Source organism: Myodes glareolus, chromosome 27 (assembly GCF_982192425.1).
Source record: "Myodes glareolus chromosome 27, mMyoGla1.1, whole genome shotgun sequence".
Taxonomy (NCBI): domain Eukaryota; kingdom Metazoa; phylum Chordata; class Mammalia; order Rodentia; family Cricetidae; genus Myodes; species Myodes glareolus.
Genome location: NC_142052.1, coordinates 3,368,786 through 3,392,207, shown reverse-complemented (window position 1 = coordinate 3,392,207; position 23,422 = coordinate 3,368,786). Strand labels below are relative to the sequence as shown.

Genomic DNA, 23,422 nt, shown 5'->3' with positions numbered 1-23,422 from the left:
TGCAAAATCTATGTCCTCATGAACATCTTGATCTCCATGGATCTCCTCTCCATTCAAGCACGCTGTGGTCTGGGCCTAATTCCTTGACCTGTTTTTTGATTCTTTGTAAACCTTTGTAAACCCAGTGCCTGTTACTTAGCACATTCATGTCTCGAAACTTTCATAAATCTTAAATTCCTACTTATCTGTCCATTGTCCCATGAGCTCCCTTGATACAGTTATACAGGAGTCAACATTTTAGATCTATTGACCGGTTGAGCCGTTGAGTAGTCCTTAAATTATAATGCCTAAGCATCGCAGGGGTTAGTCATCAATGGCAGAGATTTGCACCAACCACTTGCCGCCATCTCGTATTTCCCCTTCCCCGCAAAGCCCAGGACTTGGTACTTCTTAGAAGATGCAGAATATATTGCTAACAAGTCCACCAGGTGGCCCCAACACATGGATCCAGCACCCCTTTAAGAAAGTCTCCTCCGGGAACGTTCGTCTCTCTTGCTTCTTGATTTCTGAAGTAAGGACAAGAAAACATTTTTTTTGTTCCCTAAACAAGATTTTTTTCCCCCGTTCCTAGAAATTCCATTTCAGAAACATTAGAATGCAGAAATTTTTTTAATCTCCTCCCTTCCGGGCTGGGATAACAGTGTTTAGGAGTTAAGATAGCTTAAAGTGAGTAAGTGAAATTGCAATTAATCACTTTTGGAGAAAATGGAGGAGTCCCGGGAACACGCTGTAATTTGAATCACTTTGGTGCTGCCTCCGCCTGGGCTGCAGTTAGCAAATACATTGTTTATGAACAGCGTGACTGGGGATGAAAATACCGCTTCTGCGAAAAGGCAGGAAACGGTGTCAGGGCGTCAGGACTCTGCTCTCCCTACTGGAGAATCCTGTATTTGTAATAAATTCCTTTCGCGCCGGATGAGTTCTGCATTTTCAATGAGGTTAACTTGGCAACATTCGAGTTGATTTTAATAAAAATAGCTGCTTTGAGGACAGAGAGCTGAGGTTGCCAAATTTACAGCTGCCTTGCACAATTACTCTTCCACCTCCTTCAGGGCTACTTAGAACCAGTAAGCAAATTAAGTGTATCGATTGCAATTTTGTTGGACTAACCCGGCTTGTTTTTTTTTTTTCTTCTTCTTCTTCTTCTTCTTCTTAAGGAATAGACTCGATTCCTTTTAGTATGTGTCTTTTCAGGGTGATCTCTTCTCTTTTCAGCCATAACACAAAGACAACATCATGGCTGGATCCACGGCTTGCGAAAAAGGCTAAACCTCCCGAAGAGTGCAAAGAAAATGGTAGGTTATTAAGTTTTTATGTTTTGTTTTTTTTTCAGCAGTGCAGTTTGAGGATGTTTGTGAATTCTGAAGAGAGGTTCTTACGTAAAGAGGCAATGATCTGGCTGAAATCGTCTCTAAATGTAGTGTTTCCTGACCGAGAGAGGGGGACTTGGCCCCTCCGCGGGCCATGTGTTTGCCTGTCGCTCCGAGGAGACGCTGCCGGGCATCTCCTCCCTGTCATTTCTGCGGGTTCTCTTTGACCTTCGCCCTGACTTTCTCCCACCTACTAAGGACTTTTGGTGTGTAGTATGTCGCTCCGAGGACTCTGGTCTTTCGCTCAAGTCAGAGAGGATGCGAAGAGAAACGCGATACTGTAGAACACACAACTGTGAATAGCCCTGGCGGTCCCCTTCAAAGACGGCGATGTTCTGCCAGTTAGGAAGAAGCTGGTGTTGAAAAGAATCATTTTATTCTATAAACAGGCAGTTCAGCAAAACAAATAATTGCATGAGTGTGTTAGGTGGTCCTTGCTGTGTTCCAGAGGCTTGCTTAAAAGCGGACTGTGCTTGAGTGAGAAGTTTTTAAACAGAGTCCCAGATGAATGCCAGCCTTGTCTTAAAATTAGTAAATTACACAGATGACGTCTGCAATTAGGAACCTTGTCATTTCTAAAACATGTGTACTTAAGTTAAAATACTTCTTAGCATTTACTCAAAATAAGTAGTAGACTCCCCTATTGGTTGGTTGATTATCTGCCTTTATCCGCAGCCTTTCACCGATCAAGCTTTTAGAGCCCTGCGTGGGGGCATGTATCACTGATGGCCACATAAAGCTGACAAGAGGGATGGAGAATATTTAAACTCTTTCAAAGTCTGTTTTAAGTTAAAAAAAAATTCTAATTCTAAAAGTTCTTTTCTTTTAACAATAACCCCAACTTTCCGAGGTAATATTTTGGCTTCCTATTATAAAAGCAGGATAAACGTATGGTCCAAGTTAAACTAAAAATTTAAAAATTCAATTTTCTGTATAGATAAATGTATATATAAGCGATTGAATCAAATCTATACTTAACTTTCTTTTTTTATAGTTGTATCTGTTACTGTTTTAGAGCACAGCTGTGTGTGCAGGTCGCCTATTAATTATTCCATTATCTGACCATTTGCACAATTAAGTTATAGTGCATTGATACCGCTAAGTCAAGTATTGCAAACCAGGGTAGACCTAAGTCAATATCACCTATTGTTCTATCTGAGAGTTACAATTTACTCAGGTGCAAATGTGCAGCCTTAGTATCTTCTCATTAAAACGAATCTATCAACTTTTCAGCTTGTGACTCCTGGGCTTCTCAGCTGTCTGCTTCCTTTGAGTTGCTCTTTTCATTGAAAATAAACTACTAAGAGCAACCCTCTGTGTCCCAGGAGACATGTGCAAACAAGATCGTGCATTTCACCATGTTCCAGTGTTAACTTTTTGCACATCTATATTTGTCTCGGTTCTCTGGATGGTAGATGCTTGAACATAACGCTAATGCCTGAAATTGTATGTCTCGGGAAAATGAGACCTGGAGACTTCTTCGTCAGAATGTCCTAGTGCTGGTCAGTTACTATTTGTTTGCATTTTCTACAAAAGAATTCATAGACCAGGATGCTGGACCTTAGAAACTTCCATTTATTTCATTTGAACGCTACTGTTCTGGACACTCAAGTTATATTTTCTTGCCAAGAAAAGTGCTTTAGGGTAATACTGCTTCTTTTGTTGTATTTTTATTTTCTTTAAGTAACATGAATTACTACTGAGTGTTTGAAATGCTAAGGGGTTGCTTTGGGGGTGGCCAAGTGCACGTCCCAATCAGCGCAGACACACGAGGTTGGTGTCGTTTTCTGGATTCTGGAATGTGTGTAAAATGTGTGTTTAAACCGCAGATCTTCCACATGGTGACAGCTTTCTCTAGTGGGGACGCCTCTTCCTCTGCCAGGCAGAGAGAGTCGCTGTCAGATGCTCTAATCTAATCTAGAAAGGAGCCAGTCTGAAGTTGGACTGAGCTCCGGTGAGACACAGTCCATCTCTGGTTTGGCCTCATTCTCTGCGCGTTTGTGGGCCAGAGTTTTCAACTCACAACCTAGCGCAGCCTGGCAAACACTGTCTGAAAGGGGGCCAGAGAGGACATGACTCAGGCTTCAAAGGTCCCCCAGCGTCTTTGGCTACAGCAGTCAGTGTGATGACATGAAAGACAGGACTGTGTTCCAAGAAACTCTGACTTGTAGACAAAGAAATGTAACTTTTGTGAGCTTTCATGTAACAAAGGGATCTTACCGTTTCCCCCTTAACTATTTAAAATAAATAAACTTTACTCTTAGATGGCATAAAAGTAAAAGTGGGCTGGATTTGATACCAAGGATGAACTTTAGTCTGTCCATCATGTGGTGCCTTTCTCTCGGCGGGTCTTGAACACTAATACTAACATTAATATTTATTCTCAAGACTGTAGGACTGTAGATAATCTAAGATGTTTTTGTTGGGTTTTTTTTTGCTTTGTTCTGTTTCATTTTATTTTTAATCTTCAGGAATTTTAGCTTAGTTTTGTGTGTGTATATGCCTGCACACTCTGCATTGACTGAATTTGGCAAGCGTTGGGGGTTGTGTGAGGGTTGGAGCAACCTGTTTAGATGGTATACTTCATTACTGTGGTCCCTGAAGATTCTTAATTGTGTCCTTCACCTTGATGGCCTCTCTTCACAAATCAGGTCTGAATTAGGCTTTTTAAGATCCCCAGGTCACTATGAGGAGCTGGACATCTTCTCAAATCTCACCAGGCTTCTCCACTACACAGAATTTTAAACTTTCTCTCCAACCTGCAGCCTACGGGACACATTTTGCCAAGAATAGCTATTAGCTCTGAACAACCACAAAATGTAAACCTCCGCAAACATTATATGAGAATATTTGGAAGGGGTGTGAGTGTATGTTGTAACTGGATCGAGCACATTTCAAAGCTGAGTTTCCTAGGTGACCGTGCCATGCTGCCCTGTCGAAGGGGAGGTTGTTCTTGATCCCTTTGCTTTTCCGACATTTCACCCAGATTTGCACATAGGTCAGTCCTACCTGGAAAAATTTAAGTGCAGTCATTTTGAAATGGGGCTCGTGAGAGAGAAACAGTCTCATTACATAACCTGGTCCAGACTGGTCTCAACCTCACTGTTTTCTCCTCTCATGTTTCAGAGTGCTGGCGTTATGGGTACACGGCACCATAGCAACCTCCTAAACTCCCGAGCTTGAGTGTCATGTGCATATGAGTATTCGCTGTGAGTCCATTTAATATACACATCCTCACATCTCTTTACACAGGTGTGAAATTCCCTGTCAGTTATAACTGGGAGCTAAGCGAAAGAAAAAGGGGAGGCATTCTCAACTGACTCAAACGATCCTCCTGGAGAGAAAGTAGGCCAAGACCATTTCTCCTTGGTATCAGGGGAGAAAGGTTGCTCTGGTTTGAGTCTGGATGAAATGAATGCTTTCTCTGTTTACAGGAAGGCAATCACTTGGCCCTTTTAATGTGAAAGCTAATATATCCACTAAACATAAAAGCAACTCCCTTTTTAAAGTATCCTTTAAAATACCAAAGTCACTGTGCTCTGAGAATCTGTCACAGCGCTGTGCAGTTTGGGACTTTTAGCACCAGTCTGCAAGGCAGAAAAAAGTCTCCACCTACTACTGGAGTCTAATAATAGAGTTTGAGGAGTGCTGTTTAGTAATCCGATACAGTCGTATGTAAAATGCCATAGGGGGGGGGGGGGAAGGTTAACCATTGAGTAATTTGGATGCAAAACTGGTTCAACTGTATGTAAAATGCCATCATATTTCAGAATCAGCAGTGTGGTGCTTCTCCTGATTCACATTCAATCATAGCTGCTCCTATCGTGATAAATCCCAAAAAAAACACCGAGTAGGAGAGTCCCTTAGAGACCAGGAAAAAGGTCAGTTGGCAAAGGGCTTAGTATACAAACATGACTATTGGGGTCTGATCTGCAGCAACTGAGCACAGAAATAGTGGCCTGTAATCTCAGCACAGGGAGGGTGGAGAGGAATGGATCCCAGGGGCTCACTGGCCGGGCAATCGAACTGAATCACTGCGCTCCAGGCTCAGGGAAAGAGCCTGTCTGTCTCAAAAAGTAAGGCGGCAACTGACGGAGAAAGAACATCGGTGGCAACCTCCGGCCTCTTGCACGTGCACACACACACACACACACACACACACACACACACGCCCCCACAAGCCCACACACTTTCACACACACATGCACGAAATAAAGTGGCCTATGGACCGTTGACATACGACTCAGCTCGGTAGCATCCCCCAATGCTATATAGGTTCAGAAGAAAATCCTGTCATTAGGCAGCCAGGATCTACTGCTCCAAACCCTCTCAGGCGAGGGGATGATTCTCCATGGTGATTCTTGTCTGTAGGAGGAGAATCCGTTCTTCCAAAAGGACTTGGCTTCCTCTGTAGGAAGGACTGCTTCTTGCGCTGTTAGTTCATCTTCTTTAGATGGTACTCAGCCTGCAGCCCCCTAGATGACAAGGACAGCGGGCGGGGAGGGGGTGGAGGGAAGAGCTGGTCTACCTCAACAGCCAGCGTTGGGTTTCTCTAAGGTTCTTGGAGAGTTGGAAGCAAACAAATCCGTGTGGGTTAAAATTGTCCGGCTAGCTAGTGCCAGCTTGATATTATTAGATTGATGTTTTCCCCTGTATTCTGTTAAAATAAAAATGGCTCAAAATTTTCACAAAATAATAATTACTTCAGCATCAGCTGACTAGATGGGCTCCTGTCTGGATTCAGAGTCTGAATTATGAGTGAGTTTCCATGGGCTACTACAGAAAAAGAAGTCAGCTGGAGCAACCACCTCCATGAGCTTATATTTAACTGACACTAACTAGTCCTTTGAACTTTATCTTTTAAAAATAAAAGATATGCCCTGTTGGGTAGTGTCTATTAAATACAGATTTTTTTCAAAAGAAAGAACTTGTCCTTCAAAAATAATAGAAAATACAACCTAGGTTCTAGTCATTTCTTAAATGTGTTTTATAAAATTGGCATAAGTGAAATTATACCTAAATTCTAGATTCTGTTTTTTGGTTGGCTGTTCTGTCTTTATATAGGAAGTCTGGCTTGTTTTCTCGTTTGGTTCTTTTCAATAATTAATAAATCCTAATTTCTCAAGTTCATTGTCATCAAATCAATTTTATATTTACATATCTTTAATCTGAAGAGCTTGCTAAGAACTTGGAAGTGTGTTGCTATATAAAAAAAAAACATTTGTTGTCATTGTGTGGTGTTCAGGGCATTTTCTTTTTCCTCTTGGCCATTCTGATGGTGTGTCAGTTAGAAGTCCCCTAATGGCTGATGTATCAAGCATCTTGTCATCTGCAAGTATTAAACAGTGGAATGCTGCATTATGGCTTTGTTCATTTTGATTGATTTCTTCTTAGTTCCACTTTGGGGCATGGCTATGAATTATTTTGATGCTAGATATGAATGATTTCACTATTTCACTGGACATGCTCCCACTAAAACACTTGTTCTTGTCCACACTCTGTCCATTCATCCTCTCCATGAGAACCTGTGCAGATGTTTGTATTTTAATGAGTCCCACTCAGATCATCTTTCATGAGTCAGCGAGCCCAGGTCCCAAACCACTTCCTGCTGTTTTGGGGGTAAAGTATTTTTAGGGTTCATGGAGACTTTTCAGGGACTCTTGTTTCGTGAAACCACATTAGCCTGGAATGAATCTATAGGTTTCCATCTTCTGGGAAAACAAAAGCAGAATCTCTTCCAAAGTAACATATCCTTAGCCTCAAATTTTGATGTCAAGATACCTATAAAATATATATGTTGGTTTAGCTTAGCAGCCTGTAAAATAAAATGCCTCTCTGTAGTTAGCTCATTCACAGTCAAAAATTCAAAGAAAACACAATAGTATAACATAATCCATACTCTCTGTTTATTTTCCATCTTTATGTGACTTTTTCTATTACTTTTACTGTCTCTTTAAAGACTTTTTTTAGTTTTTGAAGCTATTTCTTTCTATAGCTGCCTATTCCCTTGTTCTTTTTTTCTTAAGCCTACATACATTTTTTTAAACACATTATGGCCCACTCAGAGGTTTGTGTTTGTCTGAATCTGTCTTTATTGCATATCTGCAATCCTTCTTTTTTTTTTTTTTTTTTTTGATCACTGTGCTAAGCTGTTAAACAGACATGGCTAGGAACAGAGCTGCTTTGCCTGTTGGTTTCACCCTGCTTGGCTTTTCAACGTGGCAGAGGTTCAGTTACTGCCCATCTCTGGGATCTCTGTCTACCACGCCAACTCTCGGAAGTAGCTGGCCCATGCCACCACCAAGTAACTTGCAGCATGCTGCCCACAAACCCCATTCAGGTGTCCTGTAGCAGGACCTCCTGAAGGAACCAGAGATATTTGTGCAACCAGCATGAACCAGGAAGCCATTTCTTAAAGAAGCTGTGCAGTTTTTGCCGCTAAAACTGAGTCAAGAAGCTACCTCTTATAGTCAATTAAATAAAATATAGCTACTAAAAGACTCCTATTGACTCTCATTTTTATGGGTCTAGAAGCCCATTTTTAAAGCTTTCTTGGGCTTTACGTGGATGTATGTTGCTGAACGTTGGGTGCTATTTTGTAAGCAGAGACTGCACTTTCACTTCCTGGCCACCCAAACCCAAATAATTACACAGACACTATGTTAATTACAACACTGCTATACCAATGGCTCAGGCATATCTCTAACTAGCTCTTACATCTTAAATTAACCCAGTTCTATTAGTCGATGTATTGTCATGTGGCCGTGGCATTATCTGATTGTCTACATGTCTTGTTCCCTCGGTGGTTGGCTGATGTCTCTTGACTCCACCTACTCTCTCCTATACTTCTCTGGTAGGGTTTCTCATCTGGCTTGACTCTGCTAAGTCATTGGCCAGAGCAGCTTCTTTATTAACTAATGGAAATAAAACACATTCCTAGTATACAGAGGGCAATCCCACCCACATCATGAAGTAAAATCTTTGCTTTAGCAATGTCCTTGTTTCAGTTTCACAAGTAAGTTTTGGTCTCTTCTATGTGTTTTGGTTCCAATGCAGTTTAGTTTCTTGAGCCCTTAAGATGGAATTTTGCGTACTTCTGACTTGAAAGCTTCCAGTGCCCCTTGTAATCAGCCGAACCCTCAAGGCTGTCTGTAGCAGGGATGTGAGGAACTAGATCTATAGATGGAAAGAATTCCACCTGACTTTCTGTCTCTGCCTGCAGACGGGCAGGGGTGGGGCAGGGGTAGGTCATCCTTTATTGATGTCACCCATACAGGTGCATGCCACCGCTGCCAACAAGGAACTAGTCGGTCTTTTGTGTGCTGTTAATGATGCCGCAGGTAGAATGTAAAATGTATCTTCCTTGTAAACAGTGTTCATGATGAGGCTGCTCCCTGTTCTCCGGGGCTCTTCCTCAGTCCTGGACGCTTTTCCAGAAGGAATGGGATTTTCTTACCTGTTGTCTGCATCAGGCTGAGCTGCCTGGATGCATGCCTGAAATACGACCATGACAAAGGAAACCTGGAGAGTCCTGGTGGTGTCCTTGCTTGCATCCTAAGATACCTAGGAAATCTGCCTGTTTCTTTCAGAGTCATCTATGATTGCTTGTTGAATCATCCAGGGGTTTTAATTATATTTGTGTGAGGAGATGAAAAGGAAGAATGAATGCTTCATTGGCTTTATGAGTTGGAATGTCTAGATGCTATTCTTTTTTTTTTTTTTTTTTTTTTGTCCTAAATAATGACTTTGGAGCCAGGAACCTGAGAGGGGCGTGCGTGTATGTGGCAGGGGCTGGACAGGGCTGGGTAGTAGAAGGGAGTGATGGAAATGTACCAGGAGGATTACGAAGGGCGATAAAGTTTACGCTAGAATGAGAGCAGAGAAATGGGAGGCAGGAGAGAGGGTGCGGAAAAGGTCAGCAGAATCTAACCAACGTGTTACTTTGTAAGCTATTTTAAAAGGACAGAGCGCTTTTCAGCACCACGTTTTTTCACACAGGGATGATGTAGTTCAGAGTTGAGGCCCTCGATCCTTGAGCATAAAGGATAAGACCGGAGTCTGGGATAGTTATCAATGTTACATCCATCACGCACACACAAGATGCTTAAATCAGATGCACCGAAGCCTAACAAGTATGTTAAGGAAACTCATTCAAGATTTTACACATAATTTTATATTTGAAATAAAAGGGGCTTTTGATATATTGTCATTGTTTTTCTCCTCTGAACTACCATATCAGTAAATAGACTGATAAGTACAATTGCATTATCCAAATATTTTGCCCTGTAGTTTATTCTTAAATCAATGGAGTAAATATAGTTCCCTGAAAATAATTTTCAAGTATTTAATCAGATTCCCAGCTCTTGAAATTTAAAACACACAAGTGTCCGGTGGTCTCTGTGTTTCTCAACTACCCACTGCAGCACACCGTGCTTTAGAATGCTCTCCCCGTGAGCGCAATGCGCTACTGTCAATCACCCTGCCAGGTACACCATTCAGTGGCCCTCAGTGACCAGATCTGTCCAGCAATGCAGAAAGCCAGCGAAAAGACTAAACGCTGATCTGAACCGTCACAGACAAGCTCTTCAGAAGTGAGAGACCCAATCCAGGTCACCAACACGAACTCAAGCCCTCGGACATTAACTGGGAGATTCAACAGCGGCTGGGCAATGATATAATACTCCTTCCATCCACCAACTGTAGTTTCCTTAAGCGACAAGCACCATAAACCTGTGCTCTCAAAGCTGACGGCAATAAAGGAGGAGGTGTCCCCCCCGTTATAGTGAAGAGGGAGCACTTAGGGCAGTGGCCTCAACACCAAGTCTCTCAAATGACTGGTTTCCGTAGAGGTCAACCATTCAACCATCCTTGCTATTTTAAAAAAAAAAAAAATCTCCCTGGGGAATTGGATTTTTCAAGGGATGAGAACTCCTTGAGCTTAGAAATACTGCCTTTCAACAAAAACAAGCAAACAGACTTTGTGTTTTGGTAGCAAAACCAGGAAGGGAGGCCAAGCAGACTCACATCCCATTGTGAAATCACTTTGACTGTCCCCATCCCTCTTCTGACCACCAAGTGGCAAATCCTACATTATCCACAGTATCTGACACATATTATATCCACATTTTGTATTTTCCCTGTATTTTCGTTAAGAAATGCCTTACTCTCTTACTTATTTTTAAGTGTACTCTACCTTTTTAAAAAAAAAATTTATGTCTATTCGCTTCAATTAAATTTCCTTTTATGGGTGATTTACTCCCAGTCCTATTCCATGTTTCAGGGCTACAGAAAGTCTCTCTGATTCTCAGTTGTGTGTATAATCAAACATTCATCTTCGTTTCAGTGTAGTTTCCCTGCCTGTAAGTAAAGCCAGTTGATTTCTGCAGCCGTATCTATAAACCCACTGTGCTTGCAGACTTGGGCAAGCACAGGTCGTGCAAAAATGCAAATAAGTAAAAGTATGTAAACTGCTTGCTTTCTTGCAGATGTAACAAATCCCCAACAAAAACATGGACTGAGGGGTTGATTGTGTCCCACAGTCTGAGGGGTATGCTCAATTGCGGCTGGGAAGAGATCTGCCAACAGGAGACTGAGCTGGCCGTCACGTGACACATCACATGACGGCTGCAGTCGGACATTCAGGATAGATCTTCTCTCCTCAATTAAACCTATGAGGCAGAGGCAGGCAGATCTCTGTGTCTCGGTTGGTTATCTCTGTTGACAATAATGTAATTAGTCTTTAATGTTTTCCCCCATATTCAATGTAAACCCAAGGTTTATAGCTATATTTAAGACGTGTGTGCTTCCATATGTCTCTGTTTCTTTTCCTTTTCTTAGAGACAGTAGCTTCTACTAGCATTGATTTGTTTATTCCACAGTGATTGCTAAGTGCTTTACTGCCATTAAAAAAACACACCCACACTGGGCAGTGGTGGCGCACGCCTTTAATCCCAGCTCTTAGGAGGCAGAGGCAGGCGGCTCTCCGGATCTCTGTAAGTTCGAGGCCAGTCTGATCTACAAATTGAGTTCAAAAGCAAACGTTCACTCGATGCATGCAACACATTTAGATCTTCCTTAAGACTTAAGTTTTAAAGTCTGTTCATCAACTTAGAACAAAGAAATAACATGAAGCTGACTCTAAGACACCAAGGGAGCTTCTGCACGTAGCTTGGACTGTCATGATTTGAACTTTTATTTGACAGACCCAGAATTTCAGCTTTCTAATCTTTACCTTCCTTGAGTTCTTTCTCAGCGTTCTCTGATTTCAACATCACTCTAAGTGGGATGGTGCTGTGGGTACCGTTGGCTACTATTGTTCAGACACACGGTACCTGGCATTCTTTGAACAGTACCCAAAAGGAATAGAAACTTGCCATAAACTTAGTAAATAAAAACTAAGTAAAAACTTAGGTTTTTTTCATACTGAAAAGTTGTTCATTTTTCCCACTTCTATCAAAAACTTTATCAAATCATTCTATTATAGTGCTATTTAGCATATAAATTGGACTGCTATTAAATTTTATTATTATTGAATTAAATGCTATTACTATTGATTTAAAGTATTGTTTTGAATCAATTATGAAAATATTATGGGGCTGGAGAGATGGCTCAGTGGTTCAAAGCACTTACCGCTCTTGCAGAAGACCTGAGTTTGGCTTCCAGCTTCTGTACCAGATGTTTCGCAGCTGCCGATAACTCTAGTTCCTGAGACTCTGTGGTGTAGCCCTTGGGCCTCTGCGGGACCTGGACAAATGCAGGCACGCACACACATAAATAATTTCTTAATTAATTTTAAAAACAAAAAACACAAATAAAAATGTATACATTGTCTCGTTCACTACTATTGAACAACTAAACCGTGGCTTTCAATTTAGTAAACGCCATTCGTTGTTCCTCGGCGACAAGGCCACTAACTGTTTAGGTTGTCAGGAAATGAGTTGCCTCCTCCTAAGAGAATGTTACTGTGTTGAAGGAAAAATGGCCAGGGAATTCACAGGCAAATCAAGCAAAAAAAAATGACTATTAGCTTTTCTAATCATGGCAGGGGTCTGAAAACACTGATATAGACTGAAATTACCACGAGAGCAGATTCGGTCAACACAACGGTGATGTCCATCTAAAAGCATCAGGAGGTTTATCATCTTGAGAACTGTTAGCATAGTAACTCAGGCTTCCCTGAATGTTCTGAGCTTGGGTGGGCAGTGGAGAAATCCTGGTGCTATTCGGGGACATACCGTGGCTTTAACACTTTCTGCTGTTCGCTGAGCTCCTTCTGGGCTGTGTGAGCATCCTCTATAAGTAATTTCCTAATAACCAAGCAAAATAGGTTGTTTTACGTCTGGCATGCTTTCTTCAAATGCCAACAAGGAAGGAAAACTTTTGAAGTGTTTTTTTTTTTTAAATGTCTCATTAGATAAAATTGAGAGTTGATTTCGGTACAGTCCTCTCCTCTACCATGGCTATCTTTTACTATTTTTAATATTAGTAACTGTGTTTTGAATAACTATTGAATAATGACTCCATCTCCATGCAGCCTGGAGAGACACACAATGTCATTTTCCCCATTTTATGGAAGAGAAAACTTGTGATCAGTCAACTCCTCTATGAAAGAAGACACAAACCATAGTTGAATCAAATGTAGCTTCATTTGACATAGACTTTCCTTCTCCCTTCCCAGTTCTCTTAAATTGTTCTTTCTTGTCATGCTGAAATCCCACTGCACTCTCTTCTGTGAAGGAGCAGCAGGAACGTCTCCTTTGCTGCGATCTTCTCAACGCAGTAAGGTTAATCAACCTAATTCACTGCTAAAATAATAATTTAGCCCCAATGCATGCAATCAGAGGCCGGACTCAGTCTGTGATGATAAAAAACAATATACATTGTCTGCTCTGAGGCAAGAACATGAGGTATGAGAGCTTGCAAAGCAATTTGGAGAATCTATTATAATTTATTGTTACCACTAAAGGAAGCCTACGTGTTAAGGTATGTTTATGTGAATTTTCTTCTGCATTCCAGGCTTGACAATAAAATGAAATTTGTGGTGAAATAGACTACCCCACAGATGCAATAACCTCCTCATTCTCTTAAACCCACCTTTGTATAAGAGTCTCTCTATGCAGCCGGGCAGTGGTGGCGCAGGCCTTTAATCCCAGCACTCGGGAGGCAGAGGCAGGCGGATCTCTGTGAGTTCGAGGCCAGCCTGGGATACAAGAGCTAGTTCCAGGACATTCTCCAAAAGCTACAGAAGAAACCCTGTCTCGAAAAACAAAAAAAAAGTCTCTCTCTATGCTCACCCAAAAAAAAATGGAATTTTCTTTCTATTTCAAAGTTTGTTCCCATAATTATAGCAAATAGTGAATTGTTCTCTCTCTTTTTGTGTTCTGTTGAAGCACAGAGAGATCCAAATTGCTTTCCAAACCCATACATGACTTCCAACAACTTTCAAAATAGACTTCTTATAGTTCTGTACACTGTATGCATAAAATGAACTAGATTCCTATATATATTGCATCAGAGGCAATATTTAAGGGGAAACGTGAATTATGTTGATCAACTTTATCCCACTGAAAGAAGCCAGGCTGCTTTAAACACCTTTCTATAGTGAGTCACTGACACACACATTCAATACAAGGGGAGCAGTGTGTTAACGACTATTAGAGGTTTCAAACTAACTTTTCATTATTATCTCCCAATTTTATATGAACAATTCCAAACTAAACAGTGCCAGTTGAAATCATTCATTCATGTAAGTGACAAAATTACATTGCAGTAAGAGCCCAGGATTCAAATGTACAGAGATATTGTAGAGTCCAGGGTTCAAATGTGAGGTACTATTTACAGAGATGCTGTAGAGTCCAGGGTTCAAATGTAGGGTACTAGTTACAGAGATGCCATAGAGCCCAGGGTTCAAATGCAGGGTGCTATTTACTGTACTCATTCTCCTCATTGCTGTGACAAGGTAGGAAATCATGGCAGCAGGAGTTTGCACTGGTTGGTCACATTGCATCCTCAGTTAAGAAGCAGAGAGCAAGCGAGGTTGTTGCTCAGTTTGTGTTCTCCTATTTATTCATTCAAGGACCTGAGCCCTTGGAGAGGTGGCACCCGCAGTTAAAGTGAGTCTTTCCAGCCAATTAATCCCTAGAACTCCTCCCAAGAGACCAAACCCTAAACTAACCAAGCTCATGGCTCCTAGGTATGTCCAAAGACTTGCCTCTCAGGTGATTTCAGATCCTGTCAAGTTAACAATCAGCAGTAAACATCACGGAGAGTAATAGTATCTGTTGTAAGTTCATGTCCTGCTCGGGCCACAGTATTTTCTTTGTCTGCGTTATGCTAGGTACAATGCAAGAGACCTAACAAAGAAGGGTTGGTGGTGGAAGTGGGGATTGTTACCATGTCGGCTTTACTGTACAATGACGGGAAAACCCTGTATTTTGATTTTCCCCATGCAAATGCATGAGTCATTGCCACAAAAACACAAGGTGAAGACTAAATGCTGTCAACCAAATAGGTTTTTGCATTTTCTCCATAGCTTTACCACCGTAATAGAGTACCTGAGGTAAGCAGCCTGAAAGGAGAAATCATTAGTTTGGTTCAGAGAGTGTCAGAGTCCATGATCTGTGATGAAGCCACACACTGGGTGCTCATGGTAGGAGAGGTTGCTCACCTCATGGCAACCAGAGATCCAGTGAAAAGAAAGGAAAGAAGCCAAGGCAACCAGAAGGCCACAGCCTTTGAGGACCCTTCTCTGACACCCTACGTTCTCACTAGCCCCTGTCTCATAATTGTTACACTACTTTGCAACCCTGAGAAACTCAGGACCAAGCATTCACCGCATAGGCCTTGGATGGATACACCATGTCCGCACTTCAGCAAGGCTTACTGTTTCTTGGTTTTAAAGTGCCATAGCAGGTATTGGATGAGCATAGGAGAACATGTATGCAAAAGCAATGAAATTGTTACGGTAACAATAAGGAGAAAGGAATCAGGACTATTTTAAAGTCAGCAGATATGGTTGTTCCAGAGAGGGTCTACTCCAGAACTCTGTAACCAGCACTCTCTTCTCAGAGGGAAATTCAGAAGAGAGATGTTTTCCCCACATAGGAGCCAAAGTCATAGGCTCCACACCAGCTATCCGAGACAGCTTCCCTACAAAGACTAACTAAGAGACTCAAAGTGAATTTTTCTCCAAATCAGCTCCTGTGATCTGAAACCTGAGAGGTTTTGCCTGTTGCACCACTGGCCATTCTTCCCACAGCCAGTTCCAAAAGAGAAAAGAGATGCCATCACACCACGCTGGCCTCAGGTCATCTTTCTCTCAGGGGGTTTTGTGGACGTTTATGTGACTGACTTCTCAGTTCTTCTTGAGCAAAGACACAGACTTCAACATCTCAGCTTCTGTCATCTAGCGTTCAGGAGGACACATGAATTATAGAAGGAGTAAAAATCCCTCTATACAAGTCTTTTCTTCCACCTTGCCTACAGCCCCAGAGGTTCCAAGGGTGAGCATTCCCAACACTGGGTACTTTCATCCACAGAGTTTTACTTTAAGTTTTATGTAAAGATTAATAAATTATGTGCCTCATTTGGAGAATATACAAATTTGTGTAAGCTAAGAAATTAAATATTTAGATGTATAAAGATCATATATATATATATATAATATTTATATGATCTTCATCTACACTTCTTCCCTGGAAATCTAGTGATTGAGAGTACTTAGTTTATTAGTTAGCTTTGACTTGAATTCTAACATGGTTCCTGAAATTCTTCCCTTGTACCCACATAATTTTGCTATTATAAACACTCTGACTCGGTTTCCACGTCATCTCCACCCGCCAACCCCATCACTCGGGTTTTTCAGCTACAAGTAGCAGTGCCCTATATATCAAGTCTGTCACAAAGAGCAACAGCCAAGATGTTGGACGCATCCTTTGCTTTTAGCTTCCAAGTCGTTGTTCTGGAAAGCAATAACGATCTATGCCTGCATTCATTGTTGCTGTGAAGAAGACAATTCAATATATAACTCAATTAAGAGAAAAATAATGACCTAAGATATCTCTTTGGGAAAAAGTTGTAGTATTTTAATTCTGATAGTACAATATAGTTGAGAGGCTTTTTCAGTAGCTTGTCACAGGTGTTCTGAAATCATTTTGCGAAGCCAAGATCCCTGTACAAAAGTCAAAATGATAAAGGGACAGCTAGCAGGCTTTCTATACAAATATGGTGTGGAGATATGTGTACCATTTAAATTGTGTGCATCGATAGACATCTATAGAGAATGTGAATTTGTCTTTGATCTAGTAACTGGATTGCCTTCAACTCTACCCCCAATCTCCCACATCCATAATTAGCCATTTTCATGTTCTCTGATTTCCATCTCCAAGGGAAACGGGTTATAGAAAAGAGTTCCTGGAAGTTTTTTTCTGTAAGTTTCTATAGTAAAAACTATCTTCTTCTTCAAAATTAGACAATAAGTCTCTCTGAGTTTAATAAACTGGACCAAAGCTGTACTATGTGGAAGCCCTGGGCATCCAGTCAGAATCTTTTCTTATTATTATAGTTACGATTTTTAGCTTTATCATTTGAATAAGTCCTATGTTACATGGCCCCAAAGGGATAAACAGTGAAAATGTTGCCTACTTCTTTCTCTCTTCCTCCTAATTCCCTCCCCAGAGACAGCTGCACTCACGGTTTCTGTATAATCTCTAACGGTATATGAAGGGGATAAGGAACAAGACGACCTTATCCTGTAGGAACGGCTTTAAAGTGATTGCTTGGTCTTCTTTATAAGGCTGTTCTACGTTCTGCCTGTTAATTTACTTCTCACATTCTTCTGCTGTTAGCAGTGCATTATAATGTAACCAGTTATGGAGAATCAGAGTCCTGGCGAGGCTAAGGCTCACAGATCACCACGAGTTAGCGGTTATCTCACTAAATAGTGTGTTTTACTACATCGTGAGTTTTAGGACTGCTTGGGCTATAGGTAAGCTCATTCTCAAGCATCACTAGTGTCTTTACTAATGAATAACTGAGTCTATTGGTCAAGTCAAACGTAACTGTAAACACGACTGTTTTTCCAATGTCAAGCTTGTCTCTATATCGTTGATGAGTAGGCCATCCCCCCATTTAATTTGAAGGGTTGATTTTACCATATCCTGGGCTGCACGCTCAACTTGTTCTTTGTGCTTGGGCTAGCCAGTCACCCTACCAGTAGCAACAGCCCATCCATTTATTGTTAGCTTTGCATAGAAGGGAATCTGTTCATTTCAGTCCTGACTCTCGCTCCTCATCTCTGATTAGTTTAGCTCCCACTGCTATGGATAATATTTTGTTTTAATTAAACTGTCTTTCGCTTGGTAAGATGTTTGAAGCATATCAATTAGCCAATTAGTTCTGTTCAGTGAGATCCTTTGACTTTACCCTACCAGGGGAACAGCCATGCCTACAACAGCCCATATCTCTGCGTTGCAGAGGCTGGGGCATTGCTGTGTTCTGAGGGGTCGGATTCCACTGGGTAATTGTTTGGATTAGCCATCCTTATAAAATTCATCGAATGCAAATGAGCACGAAGACAAACATCTACATGAACGGCAGCACACAGCGTGATCAGGTGTGCAGACGTGAGGGCTGGCACTGGGTGTGCTCCTCAACACAGCCAGCTCATTCTCTGAAGACCTTTACCAACTTCCTTTGCTGACTTCTGTATCGCTTGGAGATACTAGGGCCCTCTCTCTCTCTCTCTCTCTCTCTCTCTCTCTCTCTCTGTGTGTGTGTGTGTGTGTGTGTGTGTGTGTGTGCGTGCGTGCGTGCGTGGGGGGGGCAGGGAGCAGAGGGAGCCTGCAAGGAGCTTTCCATTGAGATGCCATTGAAGGGGATACCAGGAACCTAGACTTCCTCTCTTTTGCTTCCGCCCATGAGGTGAGTCATTTCCCTTGTCACATACCCCCTGCCATGACGTATTTCTCACCACAGACCAAGACATTAGAACTTATAAAACCACGAACCAAGATCACCTTTCCTCTTTGTAAGCTGATTACCTCAGATACTTGCTACGGCAAGGGAGCACTGGCTAACACAGCACACTGACTGGGCAGACATTCTTTTTTTTTTAATTTTAATTGAGCTCTACATTTTTCTCTGTTCCTCTCCCTATGTCTCCCCTCCCCTTCAACCCATTTCCAAGGTCCCCATGCTCCCAATTCACTCAGGAGATCTTGTCTTTTTTCTACTTCCCATGTAGATTAGATCCATGTATGTCTCTCTTAGGATCCTCATTGTTGTGTAGGTTCTCTGGGATTGTGATTTGTGGTCTGATTTTCTTTGCTTTATGTTTAAAAAACACTTAGCATTGAGTACATGTGATAATTGTCTTTCTGTATCTGGGTTACCTCACTCAAAATGATGTTTTCTAGTTCCATTCATTTGCCTGCAAAATTCAAGATGTCATTATTTTTCTTCTACTATTGAGTACTCCATTGTGTAAATGTACCAACCTTCGGTTGAGGGGCATTTAGGTTGTTGCCAGGTTCTGGCCCTGACAAACAATGCTGCTATGAACATAGTTGAGCACATGTCCTTGTGGCATGATTGTGCATCCTTTGGATATATATATACCCAAAAGTGGTATTACTGAGTCTTGAGGAATGTTGTTTCCTAATTTTCTGAGAAATCGCCACACTGTCATCCAAAAGGGCTGTACCAGTTTGCATTCCCACCAACAATGCAGGAGTGTTCCCTTTTCCTCACAACCTCTCCAGCATAAGTTGTCATCAGTGTTTTTGGTCTTGGCCATTCTTACAGATGTTAGATGGAATCTCAGAGTTGTTTTGATTTATGTTTCTCTGATGACTAAGGATGTTGAACGTTTCCTTAAATGTCTCTCAGCTATTTTAGATTCCTCTATTGAGAGTTCTCTATTTAGGTCTGTGTTCCATTTTTTAACTGGATTATTTGTTCTTTTGATGACAGATTTCTTGAGTTCTTTGTATATTTTGGAGATCAGAACTCTGTCTGATGTGGGGTTAGTGAGGATCTTTTCCCATTCTGTAGGCTGTTGTTTTGTTTTGTTGACCATGTCCTTTGCTTTACTGAAGCTTTTCAGTTTCAGGAGGTCCCATTTATTAATTGCTTCTCTCAGTGTCTGTGCTGCTGGGGTTATATTTAGGAAGTGGTTTACTGTGCTCAGGTGTTCACGTGTACTTCCCACTTTCTCTTATATAAGGTTCAGTATGGTTGGATTTATGTTGAAGTCTTTGATCCATTTGGACTTGAGTTTTGTGCATGGTGATAGACATGGGTCTATTTTCATTTTTCTACATGTTGATATCCAGTTATGCCAGCACCACTTGTAAAATATGCTTTATTTTTTCCATTTGATTTTTTTGCTTCCTTGTCAAAAAACAAGTGTTTGAAGGTGTGTGGATTAATATCCAGGTCTTCTATTCGGTTCCATTGGTTCTCCTGTCTGTTCTTATGCCAATATCAGGCTGTTTTCAGTACTGTAGCTCTGTAGTAGAGTTTGTAGACAGGGAATGTGATGCCTCCAGAAGTTCTTTTATTGTACAGGATTGTTTTGGCTATCCTGGGTTTTTTTGTTTGTTTGTTTTTTTTTTTTTTGATTTTCCATATGAAGCTGAGTACCATTCTTTCGAGGTCTTGAAGAATTTTTCTGGGATTTTGCTGGGCATTACTTGAATCTGTAGATTGCTTTTGCTAATATTGCCATTTTTACTATGTTAATTCTATCTACTCAAGAGCATGGGAGAACTTTCCATTTTCTGGTATCTTCTTCAATGTCTTTCTTCAAAGATTTAAAGTTCTTATCATACAAGTCTTCCACTTCTTTGGTTAGAGTTACTCTGAAATATTTTATGGTATTTGTGGCTATTGTGAAGGGTGATGTTTCTCAATTTCTTTCTCAGCTGGGCAGATATTCTTAACTTTACAACCTGCAAGTATGTTTACAGGAAGAAAGAAGACTTCTCTTCAAACCCGGGGCACAGGACAAAGTGTCATGAGTGATACACAGTTGGGTGTCTGCTTCTGTCCTCACTCTCTGACAAGTCCCTTTGTGAAGCCAACATGCCAACACAGTTCTGCAGCATGACCTTGGTCATTCTCCCGATTATTATGTATGTCAGGTTCCCGTAAGACACTTTGAAACATAGAATGTCCTCTCTGAATACCAGTGATTTTCTTACACAGGTCTTTTCAGAGATGACTTCCCAGCCAGGTTCCTCCACACACCAATAACAGCTCAGTATAACTTTGCAGAACAAAAGGCAAATAGACACTATTTCTCACCCCTTTTTAAAAATATTAGTCACCACCTGTTCTACTTATTTGTAAATCTATTTATATCTGGCATAATCCAAAGTTTAATTACATTAAGCACATAAAAGTGTGCATGCAACACACACATACACACACACACACACACACACACACACACACACACACACATACAGAGTGTTTTCTTCTTGGAGACAACTTGGAATTGACCAGCACTGATATAAAAGTAGCTCCCGATATAAAAGTGGCATATCTTCAGGATATGCTCACAGTTGCAGAATTGGAAGGGGCACCATATCTGTCTTTTTTCAGAGAAACAGGATCAGTGATTGAGGTCCAATGCAGTTCAGCAATGGCCTCGGAATGGAGAGGATACGCAAAGCGAGGACTAGGTAGATAGCAGGTCTGGAAGGCTGTGTTTAAGCTAGGATGCTGACGTTATTTTAAAGAGCAAGGAAGACAGGGAAGGGAGCTTCACGTGGGTCAAGGCAAAGATGCCAACCTCTGGAATGCTTCCATTTGACTGGGACAGAGGATTTCTGTGGAGTGAGCACTTGAGGGCCCACTGGCCAAAGTAAATATTTAGAAATTGATCTTTCCACTAAGACTGCTATTTGAGTAGCTGGTACTCAACGTTCACCTATTTAAAGCCGAGCTTTTGAGTCTAGACCTAATTTTAGGGACAAAGCACACAGGCTAAGTCAGAGCAAAGAACCGGCTTGGCAGGGGACCAAGAGGTGAGCAGCTGAAGAGGCAGGTATTAGGAACAAAGGGTCTGTGTAGTGTGCACGTCTGGCTACACAGATGTTAACGGCTAATGGGGAACATTTTTAACTCTGAAATTTAAGTGAGGAAATTATAACCATGAAATAGCATAAATTGCATTTTCTGCCTTCACTTAGGGTACTTTTGTGAAAATAATTTGCTCTCTGAGAGGGAATAAAAATCTGCATTTCTCAGGCCTTGATGGTTTGGAAGATACCTTGGATCCCCTGTATTTATACATATTAACCTACGCAAATGTTGTCTGTGATGCTCTACATCTTTTCTTAATCACGCTTCACCTGGCCCACAGAGGGTCCCGTAAGCATTCGAATCAGTAACTTCCATGGAGAATTGCGCAAGGACATTCATTATTTCAGAGGGCATCTTCTATAGGCGAGGCTGAATCACTAGGGTCAGGAATATGACACATACCCCGTATCATCCATGTGTCTGTTGCTATGCTGTCATGCAAGGGAGTGCACGTTAAGACCAACACCCTCAGAAGCCTGCCCTAGTTTTTGGTGACTTCCAATGACTGACCTACAGACACCTGCTAGTATTAGGACAAACTGGGTTAGCAGAAGAGTGCCATCTGTGTGCATATGGCGAGCCAAATCTGCTGATTTTATTGGATTAACCAAAAAGACCATAAAAAACTTTTATTTTCTTTTTTTAACTTGAAAATAAATTCTTCTCTCATGCAACACTTCCTGACCACAATTCGCCCTCCCTGTATTCATCCCAACTTATCCCCACCTCTCCTCTTCCTCCAGACTCAACCCTCTCTATTTGCTCTTCAGAAAAGAACAGGTATTCAAGAGACAACAACCAAGCATTATCAAAAGGGATACAATAAGACAAGGCAAAAGCTCTCCCACCAAGGTTGGACGGACAATCCAACAGAACAGACGGTTCCAAGAGCAGAGAAAAGATTCAGAGACACTCCCGCTCCCACAGTTAGGAGTGCCACAGAAACATCAAGCTAACAGCCACAACATGCACAGAGGACCTGGTGCAGACCCTTGCAGGTCCTATGTTTTCCGCTTCAGTCTCTGTGAGCCCATGCGAGCTCGGCTTAGCTGATTCAGTGGGCCATGCTCTCCTGGTGTCCTCCATGATCTCTGACCCCTGCAGTCTTTGCTCTTCTGTGGGATTCCCTACGCTCCTAGCTCTGAGCTCCAAGGACAGAGGCCCGATAGAGACCACCAATTTAGACTCTCCATATAACATCTGTCTGGGGTCCTCTGCTCCCATCTGCTGTCAGAGGAAACCCTTCTGGTGACAATCGGACAAGGCACCAAATTATGAGTAGAGATCATTTCATTGGGTTTTGTTTGTTTTTAAGATCAGTCATATTGGGTTCTACCGTAGCTCTCTGGACTGTCCAGTCTCTGGCACCTGACCTTCCAAGCAGTGTTGGGCATGGGTCCCCTCTTGTGGAGCAGGCCTCCAGTTAAAACAAACTGTGGTTGGTCACTCCCACATGTTCCGATCCACCATTGCCCCAGCATCTCTCGCAGGCATGGCAGATGATATATCAATATTTTGTGACTGGACTGGTGTCCGCGTATGTCTTTCAGCAGCCTACCAAGCACCAGAGAGACTACAACTCAGGGATGAAGGCTCCATGCAGTCACCAGGTCGACTTCTCTCTGTTTAATGAGCTGGGTAGATATTGCCCTGGACATTGGGGTTCTGCTGTTTATTTGTGGAGAGCAACCTTCTGTCCAAACATCAGTCTGAGTTGTTTAGTGATCCCCATGAGACCCCTCCATCAACAATTCAACCAAAAAATAAAAAGCCTAGTCCCAGCACTGGAAGCCTTACCTGGCTACAAGAGATGACCAGTCCAGCCTCCATAACGTCCATTACTAGAAGTCCTCACTCAAATGACCCTCACACATTCCAGAAAGTTTCTACCGCGCTAGGTTTTCACCCTGCTCCCCAGATGCCCCCAAATTCCAGCCATCTCTCCCTTTATCCCATCTCCCCAC

At 41.8% G+C, this 23,422-nt stretch overlaps 1 protein-coding gene across 8 annotated transcripts in view; it reads left to right on the top strand.

The window, feature by feature from the left end:
• Magi2 (membrane associated guanylate kinase, WW and PDZ domain containing 2) overlaps positions 1 to 23,422 on the top strand; it is a 1,336,576-nt gene that overhangs the window by 881,236 nt on the left and 431,918 nt on the right. For all 8 annotated transcript variants that reach the window (XM_085684178.2, XM_085684177.2, XM_085684176.2 and 5 more), the window contains one exon: positions 1,216 to 1,295. In XM_085684178.2, the coding sequence (XP_085540304.2) occupies positions 1,216 to 1,295 (80 nt within the window). The remainder of the gene's footprint in view (positions 1 to 1,215; positions 1,296 to 23,422) is intronic.